The sequence below is a fragment of the Heterodontus francisci genome, chromosome 4 (assembly GCF_036365525.1).
Source record: "Heterodontus francisci isolate sHetFra1 chromosome 4, sHetFra1.hap1, whole genome shotgun sequence".
In the NCBI taxonomy this organism is placed as follows: Eukaryota; Metazoa; Chordata; class Chondrichthyes; order Heterodontiformes; family Heterodontidae; genus Heterodontus; species Heterodontus francisci.
Window position 1 is genome coordinate 42,807,964 of NC_090374.1, and position 21,188 is coordinate 42,829,151.

At 40.4% G+C, this 21,188-nt stretch overlaps 1 protein-coding gene across 3 annotated transcripts in view; it reads left to right on the top strand.

Annotated features, from left to right (window-relative positions):
• The window catches only part of erbin (erbb2 interacting protein), a 287,800-nt gene that overhangs the window by 178,701 nt on the left and 87,911 nt on the right, over window positions 1-21,188 (top strand). For all 3 annotated transcript variants that reach the window (XM_068029426.1, XM_068029428.1, XM_068029427.1), the window contains exons 7-10: window positions 10,553-10,616; window positions 11,882-11,956; window positions 14,396-14,540; window positions 21,029-21,101. In XM_068029426.1, coding sequence (XP_067885527.1) covers window positions 10,553-10,616; window positions 11,882-11,956; window positions 14,396-14,540; window positions 21,029-21,101 — 357 coding nt within the window. The remainder of the gene's footprint in view (window positions 1-10,552; window positions 10,617-11,881; window positions 11,957-14,395; window positions 14,541-21,028; window positions 21,102-21,188) is intronic.

Consider the following 21,188-nt stretch of genomic DNA (forward strand, 5'->3'; position numbering starts at 1 on the left):
CAGTGTTTTATACAGTTCGAGCATTACATCCCTGCTTTTGTATTCTATACCTCAACCAATAAAGGAAAGCATTCCATATGCTGCCTTCACTCTATCTACCTGTCCTGCCACCATCAGGGACCTGTGGACATGCACTCCAAGGTGTCTCACTACTTCTACCCCTCTCAATATCCTCCCGCCACTTTTCCAAGACAGTTTTGTTCCAAAAATGGAATCTGTTGGTGTTGATGTAAGTAATCATTGCTAGATGGTTTGGCTTTAATTTCTATGTGAACATGGCATCCAGTTAAGAATTTAATGGGACTTGCTCAATTGAAAACCTATTAAAAGCGATGTTTTTCAGGCCTGAAGGACCTCATCTGTCCTGAGATAGCTGATCTCCGTAGGAGTGCCAAAAATAAGTCCCTAATTCTTTTGGCTAAGAAAGTAAAAAAATAAATCTAAGATTTGTTAGTTGCTGTCTTGTCTTAGGTGATGACTCTGACAGATTAGCTTCCGAACACTGATCATCTGCACTTGCAGATGAAGAATGACTACTTGGATGAGGTATTGATGGGTGGGTCTTATTTCTTTTCCTCGCTTAAGTTCAAGACCAACTTTAATTGCCATTCAATTTATATTAACCAGATAGTTGCAGTGGAATTAAATCCAAACTCTTGTTTTTTTTCATGAAAACTTATTGCTGTCTTCTTTGTCTCTCGCGACAAGGAGGCCAATGGGTAAGTGCCTGGAGGTGGTCAGTGGTTTGTGAAGTAGCGCGTGGAGTGGCTATAAAGGCCAATTCTAGAGTGACAGACTCTTCCACAGGTGCTGCAGATAACATTGGTTGTCGGGTCTGTTACACAGTTGGCTCTCTCCTTGCGCTTCTGTCTTTTTTCCTGCCAACTGCTAAGTCTCTTCAACTCGCCACACTTTAGCCCCGTCTTTATGGCTGCCCGCCAGCTCTGGCGATCACTGGCAACTGACTCCCACAACTTGTGATCAATGTCACAGGACTTCATGTCGCGTTTGCAGACATCTTTAAAGCAGAGACATGGACAGCTGGTGGGCCTGATACCAGTGATGAGCTCGCTATACAATGTGTCCTTGGGGATCCTGCCATCTTCCATGCGGCTCACATGGCCAAGCCATCTCCAGTGCCGCTGGCTCAGTAGGGTGTATATGTTGGGGATGTTGGCCGCCGCGAGGACTTCTTTGTTGGAGATGCGGTCCTGCCACCTGATGCCAAGGATTCTCCGGAGGCAGCGAGGATGGAATGAATTGAGACGTCGCTCCTGGCTGACATAAGTCGTCCAAGCCTTGCTGCCGTAGAGGAAGGTACTGAGGATACAGGCTTGATACACTTGGACTTCTGTGTTCCGTGTCAGTGCGCCATTTTCCCACACGCTCTTGGCCAGTCTGGACGTAACAGTGGAAGCCTTTCCCATGCGCTTGTTGATTTCTGCATCGAGACAGGTTACTGGTGATAGTTGAGCCTAGGTAGGTGAACTCTTGAACCACTTCCTGAGCGTTGTCGCCGATATTGATGGATGGAGCATTTCTGCAGACACTCTTCAGTGTGAGATGTTAATGCAGTTTTATTGCTGTACTGTTGGAAGTACACTAAAGATCTGTCACCCATTGGAAGGAGAATAGACGTGTTAAACTTTGGGGTAAAAGTCCTTCATCAGTCCAGATTCTTGCTCAATTAGAAGTGATCCAGCATCATCTTTAAAAGCTTCAACAATCTCCATATTTATGACACTCAGCAGCAGTCCATTTCATAAGGCAGTCAGTATGAGTTTAGTTTGTGGCTGACATTTTCCATTTCTTGTCCTGCATTTTACACAAACTAGCTCGCCATACACATTATTGATTCTTATTTTAAAACTAGTCCTGACTTTGTTAATGCACTGGAACTTGTAGTTTGGGATTTGGGAAAGTCGTCCCAAAACGCCTTCTCTGCACTGCTCTGTCTATATTGTCAGTTGCTTCTGCAAATGTTGAGAAACCAGGTCTCCCCTAAATCTGCAGAAGCATTTAAACAACATAAACATGGGAAAGCCTTAACCACTCTGAGGGTTCCATTGAGGATTGAATATGGCAGTCTGGTGGGGAGAACCTGTATGTGGCAGATGTGCAAATTGATGTTGAGTTAGTTCTGTGAATCAATTTCTCACATCCTGACCAAAAGGCATCTGGCCTCTTGTGTGCCCGCGACGTCCACCACCCCACCATTGGTGGCCGTGCCTTTAGCTGTCTAGATCCTGTGCTCTAGAATTTCCTCACCAAACCCTTCCCCATCCCCATCTATCTCCTCCTTTAATAGTCTCCTTAAAACCATTGACCAAGGTTTTAGTCACCTTTCCTAATATCTCCTCTTTGGCTCATCTATTTCTTGGTCTGCTTATGCTTCTTTGAAGTCACTTGGAGTTTCTTCATAATTAAATGGACTCTGTAAATGCCACAAAGTAAGTGGGGCTTGATAAGTTTACTTTGAAGGGTGTTGATCATAGAGAGCCATGTGTTGGGAATTATTGGCACTGTCACAAAGTAAAAGTGCATGTAGCTTCTTAGATCTATGATCTAAAGCTTTAGCCCTCTGAATCCTTTTAATTGTACTTGGAAATAAATAAAGGCAATGAGAATAACTGGACAGTGACCCATCTTGGCATCTGGCATTGTTTAGATACAGCACTGAAACAGGCCCTTTGGCCCACCAAGTCTGTGCCGACCAGCAACCACCCATTTATACTAATCCTACACTAATTCCATATTCCTACCACATCCCCACCTGTCCCTATATTTCCCTACCACCTACCTATACTAGGGGCAATTTATAATGGCCAATTAACCTATCAACCTGCAGGTCTTTGGCATGTGGGAGGAAACCAGAGCACCCAGAGGAAACCCACGCAGACACAGGGAGAACTTGCAAACTCCACACAGGCAGTACCCAGAATTGAACCCGGGTCGCTGGAGCTGTGAGGCTGCGGTGCTAACCACTGCGCCACTGTGCCGCCCATGTTTTACTGCATCAGTCTCACTTTCTTAAACCTTTATTCAGTGGATCTCTTTTTTCTTATTCAGTCATCATTCATTCAGATATGTATCCCTGGCAAGGCCAACATTTATTGCCCATTCCTATTACCATTGATAAGGTGGTGGTGAGCTGCTTTCTCAAATATGAATGACTTACTAGGCCATTTCAGAGAGCAGTTAAGAGTCAACCACGTTGTTGTGAGTCATATGTAGGCCAGACCAGGTAAGGATGCCAGATATCCTTCACTAAAGGACATTAGTGAGGCAGATTGGTTTTTACATCAACCTCGTAGTTTCATGGTATCAATTACTGATGGTAGCTTGTTGTTCCAGATTTATTTAATTAATGGATTTCTCAGCTGCTGTGGTGGGATTTGAACTATTGTCTCTGGATCATTTGGTCCAAGCATCTGGATTGCTAGTCTGGTAACATAACTGCTTTGCCACTGTACCCCAATATTTGAATTGCTGTTGCAGCTGCTGTTAGACACTATTGCAAATAATTTCAAAGTTTTGTCAACTGTTATGCCTCAAATTTGTTTTCCTTACACATTACTTACTGATAGTTTATTTCATAATCCTATTAGTTATTTTAATGCTAATGTTACATTTCTACATGTTAAGTTGCTGATTTCAAAAATGGGATTGTTTCCAAAAATATAATCCTTGCATGCTGTGTTGGTATTTGACCATTTCACTTCCATCCACACTAAGCCTACCTGTGTTGTCTTTGATACCTTGAAACGTGAGCAAACGGCTGGAACTGTCTCCATAGATAATCAAGAAGAAATATTTTCTTTGATTCAGGGTACTTGCCATTTGCTACCTGTGCTCAATGCATAAATAAGTTTTCATAGGCAAGCACAGGCTTGTACTGAACTCTAATTTGAGCGCATGTGCCAAGTACTTAGGATAGCAGATCTCTTGATAAACATCATGGTATGTACTGGAAACAGTATAGGGGCAGCCGTGATTTTGCTAATAATGCATCACATGAACATATGGACTGAAAATTACAAATCCAGTTTAATTAGTGTTACGAAGTACATCCATTTTTTGTTAAATTTTAAGGACTTTTGTTTTATTTGGGAAAACTGAAAAGGATTCCATGGATTTTTTTCACTTTGGTGATTGAAAGAACTGAGATGTCTTGTTTGCAAACAGTAAGTACTGTAAGTCACCTGTCTTCAGATAAATCCTCAGCAGAGGCTTTTTGCCTTGGGGGAGATGTTCACAGAGAAATGATAGGTCAAAATTGTTAGGTGTCAAGACGCTTGGCTCTTGAGATTGTCCAGTGCGAAATCAAAAACAGTCAGTTGGAGATTTTAAAAATCAACCTGAAGTACAAAACCCTAGCTTAGCCTGTTCCATCTCTTCGAAAAGCCTGCCCGTTTTCCATCTCTTTGAGAAGCTCTTGGAAGCGAGTTTAAGAAATTGATAATGCATTCCTCCAGAAAGGCCTGCCTGAAAGTCTGGTTGCTGCATTTCTCCTGATGCGCTGGAAAAACCTGCCGGATAAATCCTCGATGCTGCCGGACCAAATTGCTCCAAAGATCCCAGTGACAGCCATCTTCACGAATTTGGGACGGCAAACCAAGAAAAGGACAACTGACATCTTTCCATTTTTTTTCTTCAACAATTAGCAAGTGTTTGGCCAAAGTGTTTTTTTTTGTCTTTTTTTTGTAACAGAGCTCTAAGAAGAAAATCTCTTTCTTCCTGTTAACCCCCGTGTGTGTGCATGTGTATGTCTAAAGTAAAAGGGAACTTTTATATTTGAAATGTGTGTTAATGCTTTCCTTCTTTACTGGTTATGCCTTGTTTTATAATAAACTGATTTTGTTCATTAAACAAACCTGGTTGGTGTATTTTATTCTGAGATGAAGAGCAGAGTATATGATCGACCATATCGGTAACTAGGTAAACATTTAAATATATGTTATGACCTGTGGAGAAGTGGAACTAGAAAAAGCAGTGCACTCCTCCCACCTCGGTCATAACATTAGTAACATTAGCCAGAAGCATGAGCAAAGTTAGCAGACTTAGTTGGATTACACTTCTTCACTTAAGTTACAATGTGTGTTTTAAAACAATAAAAGATTTCAGTCTGAAACACTCTTAGTCATTTTAGCCCACATAACTGACAGAAGTCTTAACATGGGATTTAGTTTCCTCTGAGCATTTCCACCAACTCCTAATACATAGAACAGCAAAGCATTGAAGGACATTGGATTATGTCCTCTTTTAAAATTATGCTAACCAAAAATAAAGACAAAAAAGGATTACTCGAAACAGTGAAGAAAAAGACATTTGACGCATTCTATGGGTCCAATTGATATAAATACCTATCCATCTCGTGTTCAGATCTCTCATATCCAAATATTGCCACAATTAACATTGAACAATTAAAATAGCTGGCTGAGTACAGCACCCAGTCTGCATTCTACAGACTGCATAACTCCACATAAACTTGTAAACAATGCAGTAAGAGAACTTTCATGAACAGAGTTGATTCATAAGCAGTTATTACAATATTAGAAGAACAATAGTCACTCAATATTACACTTTTTGAACAGCCATGGCTCAAGAATTGCTGGATCCGAACCTAGACATTAAGTGAAATACATGTGTGTACAAAGGCTTCCAAAGTCTTTCTCCGAAACCAAACAAGAAAACTTGAATATTGCTATAATACTGGCAACCTCTCAATACTCAATTGAAAAATAATGCCAAAGATTGTTATTTTCTGGGAAAGGATTAACGAGTACATCATTGTAATAAATGCAGGAGAATATTTTGATTAAAAAAGTTAATATTTTATTTTTCAAATAACCATTTTCCAAGTCCATATAAACCAGAAATGCTGGAAACAGTTAACCTTTCAAGTCTCTTTCAAGTCTGTGACCTTTAAACAGAACTGGGAGAAGTTAGACTTATAGCAGGTTTTAAGCAAGACAGAGGCAGGGAAAGGGGGGAAAGGGAAAAACCAAAAGGGAAGGCCCATGATAGAGAGGAGGAGTTAAATGACAAAAAGGATAATGGTGCAAGATTAAAGGGAATGGTAATGCAACATGTAAAGTAACAAAAGATGGGTCTAGAGGAGTTCTAATTGGCAGCAGCAGAATCATAACCAGTCGCGCCCCATCTACAAACATTCACTCCCTCCACCACCAATGCACAGTGTCAGCAGTGTGTACCATCTGCAAGATGCACTGCAGCAATGCACCAAGGCTCCTTAGTCAGCATTTTTCAAACCCGCGACGTCTACCACTAGAAGGACAAGGGCAGCAGATGCATGGGAACACCACCACCTGCAAGTTCCCCTCCAAGCCACCCACCGTCCTGACCTGGAACTATATCGCCATTCCTTCACTGGGTTGCTGGATCAAAATCTTGGAACTCCTCCCTAACAGAACTGTAGGTGTGCCTACACCATGTGGATTGTAGTGGTTCAAGAAGGCACCTGACCACCATCTTCTCAAGGGCAATTAGGGATGGGCAATAAATGCTGGCCTAGCCAGAGACCCCCATACCCCATTAAAAAAAAAGAATTAAAAACAAAAGCTGCTGTCTGAGGGGGGGAAATGGGAGCAGTGGTTGTGATCTGGAATTGTTGAACTCAATGTTGAGTTCAAAGGTTGTAAAGCATCTAATCAAAAGATGAGGTGCTGTTCCTGAAGCTTCGTTGCGCTGCTTTGGGATAGTGTTGGAGGCCAAGGTCAGAATCGGATTGGACGGACAATTAAAATGGTAAACAACTGGAAGCTTAAGGTAATGCTTTGCGGACTGAATGGAGCTGTTCAGCTAAGCACTTAGACAATCTGTGTTTGATCTCCCCAATGAAAAGCATTTTCTGTGTACCTTTCAGATTTGTGGCATTTGCAGTAGTTTGTCTTTATTTTCCAAGACCTATCTGGTGTTCCTCGTTCCAGGTATCTGCACTTTTGCGAAACATATAAAAATGAAGAAGGCTTGCCCTCCTTTCTGATTCCCTGCACCACACTCCACCATTAATGTATAAATTTTTTCCTACTCCCTTGGAAAGCACTGTCTCAAGTACCCCAGATTATGAATTTCTAGTGTACATATCTGGAAATGTAATGGGTATATTAAACTGCTTTCTTTGGTTTCTTCTCACAAAGGGTGATTACAAAAATAGAAACCAGAGTGTGGTTTAATACAAAGCTGTGAATGCACCAGTGAACATCATTGGGAGATTCCTGAAGCTAGTGAATTGTTTTACTGTTAGTAACGTTAATGACATCAGAGTTGATGTGACAATCTCTGTAAAAGGAGCAGAAATGGATCCTATTTTATGATCTCTATAGGTTTGTTGTTAATGGTTCTGAACACTGGTGACAGTAGACATGTCCAGAGAGAGCTTGATCCATACGATTGACCAACAGCTGCGTCTTTTAAATTGAACACACTGATGTTTTCTATATCACGGGGTGATTTTTGTATCAGTATGAATGTTTGACAGCAAAGCCACAGAAAATGCACTAGAGTTGACAGAGCAAGCCTGTCTTTTCACACACTCAACCATAAAAGGATTGCAGGAACTGCTAATCCCCTAGATGATGTGTTTAAACACTGGAAACAAGTGCTCGTTGCCATATGTACAAGAACAGTATGATGCATTTGTCGCAAGTAGCCCAGTTAGACATCGAGTAAATATTTTGCAGTTGAACAAACAGGTTCCACTTGAACGGAACCTGAGTTCAAATCATTTAATTCATTTAAATCCACAGGCTCTGTTAACATTTCAACTCTTGAATAGTTTATTGATTTCTTTTGCCGTAGATCATAATGACGTGATACATTATTAGGACAATGCCTAGTATCTTAATTAATAATTAGCAACTTTTAAGCATTGTACAAGAAACAAGCTCGGAATAACATAAAGCTGTTTTATAGACAAAAGGTTCAGTTTCATGAACTTCAGAATACCATCCCGATGGTGTTTGATATTACTACAGTACTTCCCTCACAGTGGCAACACAGGCACCTTAGATCACCGTAATTTGGGCATTGTTTTTTTGTACTGTCTTATTTTATACACTGGTAAAATTTTGGTTCATTATGTTGCGCATCATCTTTGGTGTGCTGGGAGGAAGGGTTTTGCTGACTGAACTATATTTGTATGGATTGAGTTGTATAACCCCAGGTGTTAAACGCAGTAAATTACTCCTGTTCAGAGCTCAGGATGAAAAGCATTCAGTTGCATTAACCTTTTTAAATGAAGATCTTTGTTACTCAGTTTGAAAAAAAAGTATGTGAATGAGATTGCATTGTTTCATGTTTGGCCCAGTCCTGAATACAATTGAGATAGCAGGTGTGCTGTACAGTTGTTACACAACCTATATATAGTAAGACTCTAGGGCATCTGCACTGTTTGGATTAAACATAGGCAGTGTATAAGTTCAAACTTTGACTGCACAGCTGAGAGGTTTTGATGGTTATGTTCTGAAGGTCACTTTGCTCCTCTGCCAATAAACAGCCAGCTTCCCTTTTCCGATTCATCATCTTTTGTCAACCTCTCGCGATTTTGCAAGATCTGATTTTCAAACAAGTTTAAAAAAAAAACACTGGTTTCAACTAGTAAGGTGCAGCTGGATTTAGAGTTTCTGAAAGTTAAAGATAAATTATTTTTGCTCTTGGGGCGCTGGAGCATTGTGAAGGAGAGTGAAACACCATGAAATAATATTATTGGGCCAAAATTTACTGTAGCCAGTGAATAGATGGCATCTGCCTTTCATTCGATTTGGCCTTGCCTCTAATTTCTACAAGACTTTACACTGAAAGTTGCTGTAAATAGGTATCTGGGACCTGTGTGAACACTGTTAGCAACTGTTAATCTCCTTAACCAATCAGTTTGAAGAATTAAGGATTGAACAGCACAGAGTAGAATATTGAATTAAATATCCAATCAGGTAATAAAACGGAAACAAAGAGGAAAAGGAAGACTTTATTGAGAGAGAAATAAATAAAACCAAAGGGTTTATTTAAAAAAACAAACCGGTCCAAATGCATATTTACAGCAACCTGTAGTGCAATAATTTATATTAATAAAAAAAAGAAAAGGACATGGGCAAGGCCAAATGAAGGGGAGGTACCATTCTTTCGTTGGCTGCAATACATTCTGACCCAAAATTCCTTCATTCTGTTTTATTACTGCTTCACTCTACCTGTCAATGCTCCAGTTACCAAAGAACAAAATAATAAAAATAAATCTCGAACTGCAATTAAAAGCCGAAGGAATGAGACACCACATTAATAAGTTCAGTGCCAGAATGGCTGTTTGGCAGTAATTCAGACTTTTCACACTGTTTAAAAGGGGTACTTGGAATGAAATGGACAAGCCTTTGTGATGTGTTTAGTTTGTATCTGCTGTACAAGTACAGAAATTTCATGCCACTCAATGCATTTGAATAGTGAGGCAGACAGTGAGATGCCAATTTCGGGATGCTAACAGCAGAGCAGCGCTTCTCAACAGCGGCTTCCAGATTTTCATGTTTAACTACACATCTGCCGTGACCTCAAGTTGCTGTCTGATAGATGCATAATTAATAGTGAACACTGTTAGCCTCTCAATTATTTTGACAGTATTCTGGCTCATTGCAGTTGGTTAATCAGCCATTATGAGTCCATTTTGAAGTATTTTGAAGTTTAACCTAGCTGCCAACAAAATTTTCCTGTAATGCCTATTTTATGCCAATTGGATGACTTTGTTTGAAAACATTTTTTTAGTGAACAACTTAAAATTCTACATGTTCAGATTTTATCATCATGACCATCTGGATAGTGGAATATCAGTATGTTTTGCCATGGTGCGTGAAAGGATTTGCATTCCTGCTGTTCTTGCATGACCCTTAAAAAATGCACTCTATGAGGACACTTTAAAACTTTGACGATTGCCATCTGTTTAAATTACAAACTGCTAGCAATGTCAGAGTAACCTGGTCACATAGTAAATGAATGAGAAGTGAAGCTATTAAGTAAGTATGGTTTGGGATTCGGAATGGACATCTATTCAAAGTATTTTTTTCAAGCAATCGATACTGTTTGATTACTAACATTCCGTAGGATGATTGATTTGATCAAAGCAACTCTATTTCATTTAGAATCACTGTACTTAAAAACCATGTAGTACTGAATTTCCTACTGACCTAACATATCAGTTTTGAAGCAGTTGTATTTAAAATAACATTGGTACATGCTTATAATGGTAAAATTAACTATCCCAGAATAGAAAACTTATTAAATAGCAGTAATAAAAACAAGAAATGCTGGAAATACTCAGCAGGTCTGGCAGCATCTGTGGAGAGAGAAGCAGAGTTAACGTTTTAGGTCAGTGACCCTTCATCAGACTCTGATTTAGATTTCCAGTATCTGCAGTATTTTGCTTTTATTTTAATAAATAGCAGCTTTGGAATCTAAATAACCTGAAGCTGAATCTGTGTGCTCAGTAATTTTTTTCATGTCCACTGCCTTGTTTTTCTGTATCTTACTTATTGATCCTTGATCTTTATAGAACCATGAGCAGACTCACCCAGTTAGAGAGATTAGATTTGGGAAGTAATGAATTCACAGAAGTGGTAAGTAGTTCACTTTTGTTATTTGTAAAGCAGTTGGCTGATGGTTTTTGGTACTTTGAGATGTTTCTGAAATCATCATAGTATGATACATTGGGCTGGATTTTACCTTAGCCTCGCCCAGGGATCCGTCCCACATTTTACGGGTCCTCTGGCTTTAATTGTCCCGAGGCGGGACTTTCACCCGCTTGAGGGAGGAAGTCTCCCCTCAGTGAGCTGCTGGCCAATCAGCGGGAGCGGTGGCCACTGCTGGGTCTGCAGCCCAGCCGACCAGATGGATCCATGAGGGAAGGTAAGTTGGGCATGCCTCACCAGGGAGATCGGTCCTTCCTTGGTGAGGCTGGAGTGGTCGTTTGCGGGGAGGGGGTGCGTCTTGTGTCCCGGGGGTGGGTTGGGAGGTGGGGGCTGCCCTCAATCGGTCACCCTGTGCCCGACTGCCATGCTCCCCTGCCCCCAGGGCACGGAAAGACCGGCGGCTATCGCTGGGCAGCCTTTCATGTCCCCAGCATGACTGCTTGCCATGGGTAAACTACCCATGGAGGCAGGTGAGGGCCCTTGTGTGGCTGTTAAGTGGCCACTTAAGGGCCTTGATTGGCCTCAGGTGGGCCCCCTGCCTGACTGCCGTAAAGATGACTGGAGGCGGGAGCGGTGCGAGTAGACCTCCCAGAGCCTCCAGCTCAATTTCACGCGCCCCCACACCACCATCCGACCCACTGGGGCGATGTAAAATTCAGCCTATTCAAATTGTAGAAAGGGTTACCAAGAAAAATCAATTTTTGCATTTTTTCTTTTCAAACGAGCAGTTAAAAATATGAGTTTACTCAAAAAAGGCAGCGTGAACAGGATTTACAAAGCTGAGCAGATTGGCAACACTGTGCTTTTATAACTAAACTTTTGGCCAAGGTAATTGCTGTGGCCACCTTTCTGGTCCATTGAAAATCTCTGTAGGTTTCTCATGAAGTATGTGCAGATTTGTATTTTTTTATTTTAAAAGCATTCAGACCAAATTACATTTTTGTTAATGTACATAACCTGTTTTATGTTAATTGGTTGCAAAAACAAATCTCAATTTAAATTGCTGCTTCATGCTTTCTAACCTTTTTTTCAACTGGAGATGTCGTTTCCAAGTAGGCAGAATTAGTTGCCATCTATGATCAAATGTTTTTGAAAGTTAAAGCACTAACTTAGTTTAAGAAAAACATTTTTTATGTGTGTTTATATGTGTATTTTGTGAAAATGTCTCTCTTGATTTGCTGTTTCCCTTTTAGCCTGAAGTATTAGAACAGCTGACTGGACTAAAAGAGTTTTGGATGGATGGCAATAGACTTGCAGTGCTTCCTGGGGTATGTGCTGTGCTATAGAACTAATTGATGTTGCACTAATTTGTATCCATTTAACCATAATAAAAACATGAGCATGATATAAATGTAATCAGGCGAAGCTAAATTGGCAGCCCATTATAACTTTGGCTTTAACCACAAGCATTGGATCTTTACTGAAGAATAAGTGCTTAAACACTCTGCTAATTGTGGCCGGCAGTGAGTAAAGATGAATGTGTGGTGTCAAGTGGGTTTTGGAAATAAAACCATTGTACTGGAAAACAGATCCATAATTCTCATTTCTACTTTCATATCTTTAAAATTAAAATTAGTCACCTATGTGTCATATGACCAATTTGCATGTACAAGGTGAATGCAGCTTCCCCTAGTTATTCTGTTGGTAATTTCACAAGCACCCGTTTCACATTGTTATAAAGGATGCAGAGTATGTGTTGCTCACAAAGTAACTTCAGTGGCTCTTGTCTTCACCGTCAGTGGCAGATTTTAGGGGACGGAGGAGGTGTAGTGTGGGAAAACTACACAGGTACGTGGGAAAGCTAGTGACCTTGTCCATATTTTTTATTCACTCTTAGGATGTGAGCATCGCTGGCAAGGCCAGTTTTTGTTGCCTATCCCTAATTGCCCTTGAGTAGGTGGTGGTGAGCCATCTACAACTGAGTGGCTTGCTCGGCCATTTCAGAGGGCAGTTAAGAGTCAGCCACATTGCTGTGGGTCTGGAGTCACGTGTAGGCCAGACTGGGTAAGGTCAGTAGATTTTCTTCCCTGAAGAACATTAGTGAACCAGATGGCTTTTTACGGCAATCCGTTAGTTTCAAGATCATTATTAGTGAGACTAGCATTTTATTCCAGCTTTATTAATTAATTGAATTTTAATTTCCTCCACCTGCCGTGGTGGGATTTGAACTCATGTCTCCGGTGCATCAGTCTGGTCCTCTGGATTACTTCTCCAGTAACATTACCACTATGCTGCCATCCCTTGTAGGTTAAAATGGCTGCATCCCTGTAAAAGCATCTAAATGCAAGCATACTATATTCATGTTGCAATGTCATAGGGCACTGATTTAACTTGAATCATTTGTCTCTGGAAGTTGCACGTTGTAGGCTAGGTGTGTGTTTACTGAAGCGGTCAAAATTGTGGTCTTTTTGTGTTCCAATATGATCTACCATTGCATTAGACCATTTAGCTTTCAGTGAGAGGTTTAAATACCATTGTTAGTGAGCCTAAGGAGGAAAATTTGACATCTTCAGAAAACCAAGCTTCTCTTTTTGATAGCTGCATCTTCTCAACATGTTTCAGAAGAGTATCACAGATGTTGTGGCAAACTCAAGTCATAAAATTGTTTCAGATATCAAGTATATTAATGTGGCAAAAATAACTTTCATACTACTTACAAGCTGTAGGAGATGCAGCATTTGTAATAAAACTCTGCAAATCTTTCCTATTCCTACAGGTTGTTCAGCAATCTTTGCTCATTTATAGATATTCTTTTAGCTTCAACACTCTCTCAAGTTTAACTTGCACCAGCAGTTAGACATATCTATTTGATGTGTTTCAAGTTTTTTTTTAAAGATGTGGCACAAGGGAGACCATTTTTCTAAAGTATATGTCTGTTTATATTTAAAGCAAGTAATATTAAGAAATGTTTATCTTTGTTGTAGCAACTGGGAGAGTTTTATACTTATTTGGGTTCTAATGTTAACCAAAAGTGGGTGGAGAATCTGGTACATCGCAGGTTTTCTTAACTTTTTTCATGATACTACACCTGGACCCCTACTCTACCAAAGAAGTCCAGACTGGAACCCATTCGCATTCATCAGCTGTGTTTGAATTTTTCTTTTCTCAAGAATGTCTATTGTCGCTAAAGGGACAATCTTGATTCAGCAGCAGTTGAATTTTGATCAGCTGTGTTTGTCAAAGGTCTTTGTCTTTTACCTGACCATGCCGACAGAAACATCAGATTTTTGGTAAATTTAAAATTTTGGCTGTTTTTTTAAAATCCATTTTTCTGCACTCCTTTCCTAAAGGCATTGGTTCCTTGCTATGGTGGTCTTCCCTCCACTATATGCGCAAGAGCTCATTATTCATATGTGAGCCTGGATGGTGAATGTAAGTAAGCTGTACAATTTGGGACAATTACAATTGACCATGATCATATCTGATGCCCATATATGTACAGTTTCAGCAAGGTCTGCTCTTTTTAAATCCCCTTTCCTAAACAAGGAACTTCGAGGCTAGTTTTAGTCCTGTACCATTGCCCTGGCTGGATTCAGCTTGTTCAGTACAATCTGCTGTTTGAACCTGGGGCCTCCCTGCTGTATTTGTCTCAGCTACTCAACCTTAGCACTTCAGCCTTCAAAGGAGCCTTTAATCTGTATTTTCTTGCAATGGTATATGTGCGACTGAACATTAAATTTCAATGCTAATTTTTTTTCTTCTTTCAGTTTATTGGCAAATTAAAGCAGTTGACCTACTTAGATGTTTCCAAAAACAATGTGGAAATAGTTGATGATGCCATATCGGGTTGTGAGAACCTCCAGGACTTGTTGCTGTCTAGCAATGTGCTCCAACAGCTCCCTGATTCCATTGGTTTGTTACTTTTAAGTGTATAATGCATGTTTGAATATTTGAAGAAGGAAGTGTTCTATATCTGAAAGTAATAGTTTTAACAATACTTAATAGTACTTGATGTAAATTTAATTGGAATATTTCCAGTGTCTGACATAGTTTTATTGGTATTTCAATTTGTGATCCACTAGGGTATGTATGAAAAAACAATTTAAAGAATGAAAACAATTTGAGTTGCAAATATCAAATTATTCTAGATTTCAAATATTTCTGTGCTCTTTTAATAAACACCTAACATCTAACTAAGTTTAGAAAACTGCTCTTTATGGCAGAGCTGTAGGATAATTTCTAGACTATTAATTTTATGATCATGACATTTTATAAATGTAATATGCCAGCTGTTTAACGTCAAGCAAATTTCATTTGGCATTTAATATCTCAGAATTTGACATGTCATTTTCTCCTCTTTGATGCCCAAGACAATAGTTTATTCTTTAGCAAACCTAATTGAATAAATTGGAACAAGTGCATCATTGTAACCGTCTTCAGATTCAAGCTATGGTACTTGCTGATACATTATGGTAAAACATTGCTGTAACTTCCATATTGTTTCAGCTAATAAAACCTATTTCAGGCTATTTTGTGTTGTAAAGTTTAGTGCCCACGTTTACTTTTTATTAATTCTGGCTAGCGCTCATTTTTAAATTTTTTTGCCCTAGTGCTTATGAGTCATAACATTTTTACAATTGGAACCTACATTTGTAGACTTCTGGAAATATTTTACCTACAAAATCCAATATGTTGTCCCAAATAAAGTCAGCCTCACGGCTCCAGTGACTCTGGTTCAATTCTGGGTACTGCCTGTGTGGAGTTTGCAAGTTCTCCCTGTGTCTGCGTGGGTTTCCTCCGGGTGCTCCGGTTTCCTCCCACATGCCAAAGGCTTGCAGGTTGATGGGTAAATTGGCCATTATAAATTGCCCCTAGTATAGGTACGTGGTAGGGAAATATAGGGACAGGTGGGGATGTGGTAGAAATATGGAATTAGTGTAGGAATAGTATAAATGGGTGGTTGATGGTCAGCACAGACTCGGTGGGCCGAAGGGCCTGTTTCAGTGCTGTATCTCTTTAAAAAAAAAAGGGAGTAAATTTGCTAAGAAAACCAAATGCAAAAGCAAAATCCAGTTAATGAAAATACACCAAGTTGCTTGTTTGTTTACCTTTTTATCTGCAAGTAGGTCATATTATCTGGTATTATCCCATAGCTTTTTGTAGCCCCAAATTGAAAAATCTAAATAATACGAATTATAGTATTACAAAGCAAAGAATCCTTAGATGGCAGAAATTGAGAAAATATTTAGAATGGTTAGTAAAATCAAACTAGTTGAGATTGAGACTTTCTCATTATCTCCTAATCTATATTTACATTCATTCTAGTCTGTCTCCTATCTTGAGTCATAAAGCCAGGAAATCCCAGTGCAACTCCATAGTAACCAATGTGTTTTTCTGTAGTGCTCACATCTTGAAATAATAAAAGCTACAATATTGGGGGTTGGAGATGAGAAAATGGTGGCAGTGTTTTTTCTTCACTGGATACTTCATCTTTGAATACTTTGATTTATCTTAACTGTTTTTCACCTACTCAAGTCTTGAAGTGAATTTAAGCCTTAGTGATTGATCCCTTGAGTACTTGAAAGCCTAAATGTGATTGCTGTCCAATTGCTGAAAACTTTGCGGCAGGTAAAATCTTGGAGTATGTGTAGCCAGAACAAAAACAGTGAGCAACTCATGAGGCCACATTGTGATATTGCAGCCAATTCTGGTCATTGTACCTCTAATAATAGATTGCTAAGTGAAAAAAGACGTCGGCTGTCCCTCAATTCGAGGATGACGTTTACTCAAGGTCAGTAGTTTCTGCCGTGTGTCTTCAGGTGACTGAACAGGCTGATTCTCAACGGCAGATCTTTGGGCACGTGGGGCAGGATGTCCCACGAGCTAGTGGGATCCAGAGTGCAGGATTTGCTTCCTTTTCTTTCCTTCTCTGCTGCCACTCTACCTCATCATTAAAGAGTTTGGACTTGAAACATGATGTAGCTTGATGGACAAGTTGTCGTCATTTTGAACAATTGGTAGCAAGCTCCTTCCAGTCATTTGTGTCAATGCTGCCACACTTCAGAGAGAGCTTCAGAGTGCCTTTGAAGTGGTTTCTTTGTCTTCCCCAGAACACTGTTCATTTGAGAGTTGAGAAAACAGAACCTGGCGGGGGGAGATGGTTTTCGGCCATCCGGACACAGTGTTCAGTCCATTGAAGTTGGTTTTGCAGGAGTTTTGCCTGACTGCTTGTGGAGCTGGCTTCAAGAAGGACACTAGCATTTGTTTGACGGCCCTCCCATTGAATCTGGAGGATGCGGTGGAGACGTTGCTGATGGAATTTCTCTAGCGCTGTTATATGTCGTTGATGCACAGTCCCGGTCTCTCTGCAGTACAGGAGTGTGGTGACGACAACTGCTCTGTACACTAGGACTTTTGTTGACTTGCGGAGGTCTTTGTTGTCAAACACTCACTGCCATAGTTTGTAGAAGGCTGAGCTGGTGCAGCTGATCTGGGGTTGGATCTCTTTGTCAATGGTGGTCTTTTGAAAGAGGTGGCTGCCTACGTATGGGAAGTGCTATTCCAAAGTCTCCTTCAACATATATGCGAGGTGGAATATTTGGCTGACCAGGTGTAGGTTGATGAGTTTTGTTTTGGCAACGTTCAAGGGCAGCAACATTGCAGTCATCTGCAAATTGCAGTCATCTGCAAACTGCAGATCATGTATGTCAATGCTGGTCAGTTTAGTTTTGACGTGGAGGCGACTGATGTTAGAGTTTGCCATCTAGGCAGTATTTAATAGTCACACCAGAGGGTGACTGATCTTTCACGAGGTGAAAAGCCACGGTCAGGTAGATTGTAAATAGTATGGGAGCTATTACCAATTGCTGTCCAATTGCTGAAAACTTTGCGGCAGGTAAAATCTTAGTATGTATAACCAGAATAGAAACTGTTAGTAACAAATGAGGCCACATAGTGATATTGAAGCCAATTCTGGTCATTGTACCTCTAATAATAAGAGGTTGCAAAGTGAAAAATTACAAGAATGAAGATTAAAGTGAGCCTGACTATTGGGCTTTGAGGAGGGAGTGGTAACTTAATTTCGGCTTTGGGACAGGAGGCAAGTATGAAAGAGATCTATCAAAAGACAGTCTCAATAAAGCATTGACTAAGCATAATGGCTGGGATTTTATCAGTGGCAAACATTCACTATACTTTTCACTGTCCACAGACTTTTAACAAGCCTTTGTGTGGCAACTTGGGTAATTAGCCATTGTAGCGCAGTGTCCTCTACTGGGGACCTGGGCTGTGTGTGAGATTAGATTAGATTAGATTAGAGATACAGCACTGAAACAGGCCCTTCGGCCCACCGAGTCTGTGCCGACCATCAACCACCCATTTATACTAATCCTACACTAATCCCATATTCCTACCAAACATCCCCACCTGTCCCTATATTTCCCTACCACCTACCTATACTAGTGACAATTTTTAATGGCCAATTTACCTATCAACCTGCAAGTCTTTTTGGCTTGTGGGAGGAAACCGGAGCACCCGGAGAAAACCCACGCAGACACAGGGAGAACTTGCAAACTCCACACAGGCAGTACCCAGAATCGAACCCGGGTCCCTGGAGCTGTGAGGCTGCAGTGCTAACCACTGCGCCACTGTGCCGCAGGGCAAGCAAAAGCATGCCACTTTAACCAATCAGATTGAAGAATCCTTACTGAGACATAATCTAAACCAGAAAGTGCAAGTTGAAATATTTAATTCAATATTTTAATACTTAATGTAAACTCATGTATAGGAAACAAAATAAAGGAAGGGAAAGATAGATGAGATTGAGAAAGAGCTAAGAGTTCATTCTAATTTTAAATTTTTTTTAACTCCCAACAATAACACATCTGAAGGAATGAGACTGCACACTTATAAAAGTTGATTTTCAGTGCCATTGATGTTTGGTAGTAACAAAGACTTATCACGCTGTTAAAAATTCACTTACTGCCATGACCTGTTTGAATGGAGCAGCAGGCTTGACAGGATGAATGGCCTACTCCTGCTCCTATTTCCTATGATCCTATTACAAGCCCTACTTTTTTCTGGCGTGTTTAGTGGGTACCTAGTGCCTTTCAAGTGTTGTAATGCCGAATCTATGGCGTGATACTGGTGCAGTGAAGTTTGTGGAGGAGCAAGGCAAAGCGGATGACAACTTCCTGATTTCTGCATTTAACTCCACATGTGCAGACGCTGGACGTTGCTGTCTGATTTGCTCCATAATAATGGTAAGCCCTGATAGCCTCGTCATCACTATTACTGCAAGATCTGGACCATTAGCAAACCATCAACGGAATACGAATGAAATAAATGGCATTTTCATGTTCCTGCTCTTACGTTCAACGGAATAAGTTTCTCTTTTATTCTTTCATGGGATGTGGGCATCACTGGCAAAGCAGGATTTATTACCCATCCCTAATTGCCCGTGACAACTGAGTGACTTGCTCGGCCATTTCAGAAGGCAGTTAAGAGTCAACCACATTGCTGTGGGTCTGGAGTCACATGTAGGCCAGACCAGGTAAGGAGAGCAGATTTCCTTCCCTAAATGACATTCGTGAACCAAATGGGTTTTTTACAACAATCTATGATAGTTTCATAACGTAATTACTGATAGCTTTCAATTCCACATTTTTTTAAATTGAATTTTGGTAGTACAGAACTTGAGAATTGCTGAAACTAGAGACATGTTGGTGAAGCTTTTCATCTTGCACTCATCAGAACAATACACAAGAATAACCAATGTAAGGGAAAACAACTTACACTGCATGAAAAGAGAGTGTTGATTGGTTGGCAAGTGAACTCTGATTGGTAGAGGCGTTGCCATGGAGAATGCACCAGTGTACGGTGACTGACAGTTAACTGCCAAGCATTGTTTGAAATTTAAACCAGGCAGCTTGACTCTGGTCAAGGCATTGCCCGGAGGAATGAACCAGTGAATGGCTGTCACTTACTTTGTTCAGCTGAAACAGGTGCAATGTGTGTACATGTTCTTTCTGTTTGCAAAGAACAGGGCCCTGTGTATTAATAGATGTAGCTTCCAGTACGCGCAAATGCGCCACACTGCGAGCCCTACTGACAATCTTAAATTGGTTGTCAGCATAATTCTTAGCGCACTGCGGATTATTTAGCAAATGTTGCCCAATCGCAGAATCACATCTAATGATGACATTCTGTTTTGAGTTTTGCCAGCATGGGCTGGTTGGGTACGGCCTGTACCTTGTCCATTGCGAACAGTGGAAGGGACATGTTTGATCCGCCAGTCTTTGGGACATACAGCCTATATATCTAGCATCACACTGGCATTGAAATTCATATATCACATTACTCGTGTGTGATAGGCAGGGTGTCTTTTTGGCTTGACAGCTAGCTTTACCTGTTGCTCAAATTTTTGCGATACATTATTCTTCCAGGGTAATTTGAGGTAGACTGGGCAATTTTCAGGGCCGAAAATGATGGCCTTAGGCCCGTTCATAAGTTGGTGCAGTATACAGCGAGAAATGATCTGATCGGGGTAGCCATTGTCATGCAGGATGTCTTTGATTTGCCCTATTTCAGCATCAAGCTTGCATGGTGAGCAAATGGTTCGGGCCCTATTTATGCGATTGCCGATAAGGCCATTCTTGTGTGTGGAACTGTAAGAATCCCAATGTGTGTATTGACTGGTGGAATAGGGCATTATATTAATACATAGGACCCTGTTCTTTGGAGACAGAAAGAACATGTACACACATTGTGTCTGTTTCAGCTGAACAAAATAAGTGACAGCCATTCGCTGGTTCATTCCTTAGGGCAATGCCTTGACCAATCAAAGTCAAGCTGCCTGGTTTAAATTTCAAACAAAGCTTGGCAGTTAACTGTCAGTCACTGTAAATTGGTGCATTCTCCATGGCAGCGTCTCTACCAATCAGAGTTCACTTGCCAACCAATCAACACTCTCTTCTCATGCAGCATAAGTTGTTGCTTTCCCTTATATTTGGTTATTCTTGTTTATTATCCTGATGAGTACAAGACAAAAAGCTTCAACCAACATGGCTCTATTTTCAGCAATTCTTAATTGAGTTTTGTTAATTAAATTTAAATCCCACCAGCTGCCGTGTTAGGATTTGAACCCATGTCCAGGGCATTAGCCTTGGCCTTTGGATTTCTAGTTCAGTGACATTACCACTAAGCCACCGTCTACCCAATTTGGCAAGCTAATATTGTTCTTGGAGCTGTCAATAGAATTTGAAAAAAATTCATAGAGTTCAGAAACAGGCCCTTCAGCCCATTGAATTAAAACATTCTGCAGTTTTGAACTGAAATTCTTATGGAATCTAATGTGTGTACTTCTTAATTTCTTATTTAATTATTCAGTGCTATTGTTGCAGGTTCTCTTAAGAAACTAACTGCTCTCAAAGTGGATGAAAACCAACTGATAAGTTTACCAGACTCAGTAGGAGGGTAGGTATTTCAGATTGGTTAAAAAACAAAATCTGTAGTGCAAGTAGATCATTGTAAACAGACATCCCGGCCTTGGTGACTCATGAC